Here is a 4,627-nt window from a genome sequence, read left to right as displayed (position 1 = left end):
GGAGGTGGTAAAAAACGCTTTGGAGGGTTTTGAAGAATCTAGTCCCCCGGATTCTTGTCTTTCTGCCAAGTTTGCTCGGATCAGAACGGCGGTCAAGAATTGGAGAAATGAGTTCTTAGTCAAAGAAAAAGAAAAGGAGAACAATGCTTTACTGGAATTGGAACAGTTAGAAACGGAAATGGAAAATAGGGATCTCTCGGAAGAAGAAGAAGAAGAAGAAGAAGAAGAAGAAGAAGAAGAAGAAGAATGGATTTTGGCAGAAAACAGGAAAGTTATTAAAGAAACGGAGATCAGGAAAGTTTTGGATCTCAAGCAAAGAGCTTGCTCGAAATGGGCAACAGATGGTGATGAGAATTCAAAGTTTTTTCACGCATTAATCAATAGTAGGAAGGCGTCGAATTCTATCCATGGTTTGAATTTTAACGATCAATGGTGTACGAAACCATCCAAAATCAAGAAAGAAATCTTCTGATTTTTTCGAGACAAATTCAAAGACGAAGTTCAGGATCGTCCAGATGTGTTTTGTGACAATTTGAAGAAAATTACCGAGGCTGAAAGTAATATGTTAATCGAATCATTTTCTGGTCAAGAAATTAAGGAAGCAGTTTTTGAATGTGGGGACGATCGGGCCCCGGCTCTAGACGGGATGAATTTCAAATTTATTAAGCACTTTTGGGAATTGTTTAAGGAAGATTTTGCCAGTATTTTTGCTTCCTTTCACTCGGGCGGTGACATTAGTATCGGGAGTGGGTCGTCTTTTATTGCCTTAATTCCTAAGGTCAAAGATCCCGTCACTCTTAACAATTATATACCGATTAACTTAGTCGGTGTCATCAGCAAAGTTCTTTCCAAAGTGTTAGCCAACAGAATGAGGAAGGTTATGGACGGTATTATTTCGGACGCTCAGTCGGCTTTCTTGTCGGGAAGATTCATTTTGGACGGTCCTCTCATCATCAACGAGATAATGTCTTGGATTAAAAAGAAGAAGTCAAAGGCGTTTTTTTCTCAAGATAGATTTTGAAAAAGCCTATGACAACGTTAGATGGAAATTTGTGGTCAATATTCTTCTTCAAATGGGATTCCCAGATAAATGGTGTAGTTGGATTATGGGCATTCTTAAGTCGGCTAAATCTTCTGTGTTGGTTAACGGGGCTCCCACTTTTCAATTTAAATGCCAAAAAGGTATCAGGCAAGGTGACCCTCTTTCTCCGTTTCTTTTTTTGGTTGTTATGGAAGCTCTTTCATGTATGATTTCTTTAGCTAAGGAAGCCGGGATTATTAAAGGGATTTCCACGGGTAATAACGGACCGGTTATTATTCACCTCTTATACGTGGACGACGTCATAGTGGTGGGGGAGTGGACCAAGGAGGAAGTGGTGAACGTGGTGAGAATTCTTCGGTGTTTTTTTCTTTGTTCTAGGTTAAAAATAAACATTGATAAATCTAATCTTTATGGAATTGGTGTGGATTTGGAGGAAACCGGGGTTATGGCTAATGAGGTTGGATGTAAACCGGACGTCCCTCCTTTTAAGTATCTTGGTCTTAAGTGGGTGCAAATATGAATCGGATTTCCAATTGGCAACCGGTTTACGACACATTCAGAAATCGGTTGGCCAAGTGGAAGTCTAACACTTTGTCGATTGGAGGAAGAGTGGTCTTGATTAGAGCAGTTATGGAAAGTTTACCGACCTATTATTTTTCGTTGTATAAAGCTCCTACAAAGGTGATAAACGACCTCGAATCTATGATAAAGAAGTTTTTATGGGGTGGTAACTTGGGGGAAAGCAAAATGCATTGGGTTGCTTGGGATCGGGTCTCGCGGCACAAAAAGGAAGGTGGTCTTGGAATTAACAAACTCCGTGAGGTTAACATATCCTTATTGATTAAATGGGGATGGAGATACAAGATGGAGAAGAACAACTTATGGAGGAAAGTCATTGACGCTCTTCATTCCAGTAGGGTGGGGTGGGAGTGTATCCCGTTTAAGAAAACTTTAAGTGGCTCTTGCAATAACATCGCCAAGGTATGTAGCTCTACTAAAGTCGGTGGGCGGCACATAAAAAATTATTTAAAAGGAGTTTTAGGTAATGGTATGGAGATTCGCTTTTGGTTGGATCCGTGGCTCACAAACGAGCCTTTAAAAGAGAAATTTCCTGAATTGTTTGGGTTAGAAATAAACAAAAAATGCTAGGTGGTTGACCGGGTCTCCACTATTGATGGTGATACTGAATTGAAGTGGGAATGGAGATCATCGGGCATGACTAATAGTCTTCAGCAGCTTTCGCGACTGCTGGATAATGTCCAGCTTTCGGCTGGAGAAGACAAATGGATGTGGTCGGCTAGCTTGGATGGGGAATTTTCTGTTAAGGCTGTAAAAAAAATGCTATATTCTGATCATGAGGTTGTTAACGGCTTTGTGATGGATTGGTGCCGTTGGACGCCGGCTAAATGCAACATTCATGTGTGGCGTATGGAGATGGATAGGATCCCGACTAGAGACGCGTTAAGGAAAAGAAACATCAACATAGAAGACTCCTTGTGTCCGTTATGTAGGTCCGAGGATGAGAATACGGAGCACATTTTCACCTCTTGTTTCATTGCTTCGACGGTTTGGAATGGAAGGTGTAAAATTCCTAGTATTCTCGCATTTTCGACTAAAGATCTTCTTGACTTTCATACGGATTTGAGTGGTTCAGAAAGGAAGAAAGAGGCGGTGCAAGGTATCATCATTATTTCTTGTTGGTGTCTTTGGCGTGCTAGGAATAATACCAGTACAGGCCCAGGATTATTTTAGTTTGGGTTGTTGCTTATTTTTGTTATATATGTTACTTATCTTACGTAATTTTTATATATTATTATTCGTAACTAAAAGTTCTTATTTAATATTGTATGAAACGAAAGTAGTTATCCTCTAGTTGATGAGGATGACGATAATAGTGAATTTCATCTTTTATGCGATCGTGAACTTGATGTATTCAACACCTAAATGGCTTAAACATATCGTACACTTTAATTTAAAAAAGCTTTTTGGAAAATTGAATGATTTTTTATTATCTTTTGGATTTTTTTTTTATTATGGATTTACTTTTGGATCATCTTTTTGAAAGTGTTCATGGATTGATATTATTGATTGATTGAATAGAATACAAGAGATCCCTTTATATAGGGAAGAACCATGAACCTAAACTAGCACCTAATTAGGAAACTATAATCATTCCTAATTTACAAAGAATCCTATTACATAAATATAAACATTCTAGAATAATCTAAATTTAATAATAATAATAATAATATACGGTGCTAATATTCCCCCGCAGTTTGAGCGGGCGGAGTACAAACGCTTAAACTGGAGCGAAAGGACTGAAACAAGTCCCTTGGAAGACCCTTGGTAAATATGTCAGCGTATTGATTTGCAGCTGGAACATGGAGCACTCGAATGTGGCCAACACGGACTTTCTCACGAACAAAATGGATGTCAATTTCGATGTGCTTTGTTCGTTGGTGCTGCACAGGATTGTCTGATAAGTAAATGGCCGAAACATTATCACAGTAAACCACTGTAGCTTTCTTCAAGGGAACATGCAACTCAAACAATAAATTTCGCAACCAAGTAGCTTCGGCAACCGCATTTGCAACCCCACGATATTCCGCTTCGGCACTAGAACGTGAAATAGTAGCCTGTCGTTTAGAGGACCACGAAATTAAATTATCACCCAAGAAAGTACAATATCCACTAGTCGAGCGTCTCGAATCCGGACAGCCTCCCCAATCAGCGTCTGAGTATGCAATTAAATCATTGGAGACACATTTCACAATCCGAAGACCATAATCCATTGTTCCCTGAAGATATCGAAAAATGTGTTTCATGAACGCAAAGTGTGGCTCCAGGGGCTCGTGCATAAAAAGACAAACTTGCTGCACAGCATAAGAAATATCGAGACGAGTAAAAGTTAAATATTGTAAAGCACCCGCTAAGCTTCGGTATAGGGTCGGATCGTCAAAAAGCGGACCCTCGGTGGCACTCAACTTAGCCGATAAATCGACCGGTGTGGTGCAAGGCTTGCAAGCAGTCATGGAGGCACGTGCAAGGATATCCTTTGCATATTGAGATTATGACAGAAACAATCCATGAGAATGTGTTGGGATTGAACCCTATCAGAGGAACAGATAATTAAAGCCAAAACTGGATCAGAGCAGTGGATCCAGAATAAGCAGATGTTTACATACAAGTCTCTCCCCTTGAAAGTGATTACAACAACTGATGACCTCCTATCTGCTGATCTTGCAAAGTGCTGACCTACAACTGCTGCTCAAGTAAAAGATCTGATGGAAGACTAAAGTCCTATTGATTCAATCTACTGCCTTGAGTCAAGCACTGCTGATCCGGACAAGTGCTGCTGGGTTCACAGCAGTAGAAGGTTGCAGCAGCTGTTCTAAAGTCTGTTTTGTAATAGAAAGTATTAGCAGTAGTTAACACAAGCAGTGTTTGTATAGATCAGAGGTTAGAGTTTGTTAGGAGGTTAGATGTCACTTTCATGGTGACGTCAGCTAAGATGCTCAGTAGTTTGCAAGTGCCTATAAATAGTTCAGTACTTTGTACTGTTCTATTAGCTCTTTTGCATCATTC

General features: G+C 39.8%; 1 protein-coding gene across 1 annotated transcript; it reads left to right on the top strand.

Moving 5' to 3' along the window:
* The first annotated feature begins 1,073 nt into the window (after nucleotides 1–1,073).
* LOC110925167 (uncharacterized mitochondrial protein AtMg01250-like) lies at nucleotides 1,074–1,562 on the top strand. The gene has a single exon (XM_022169135.1). It carries the CDS (start codon nucleotides 1,074–1,076, stop codon nucleotides 1,560–1,562), a length of 489 nt encoding a protein of 162 aa, XP_022024827.1.
* The last annotated feature ends 3,065 nt before the right edge of the window (nucleotides 1,563–4,627 follow it).

This window comes from Helianthus annuus, chromosome 17, assembly GCF_002127325.2.
Source record: "Helianthus annuus cultivar XRQ/B chromosome 17, HanXRQr2.0-SUNRISE, whole genome shotgun sequence".
NCBI classification, from domain to species: domain Eukaryota; kingdom Viridiplantae; phylum Streptophyta; class Magnoliopsida; order Asterales; family Asteraceae; genus Helianthus; species Helianthus annuus.
The sequence above is the reverse complement of the archived record's forward strand: the minus strand, read 5'-3'. Positions and strand labels throughout refer to the sequence as shown.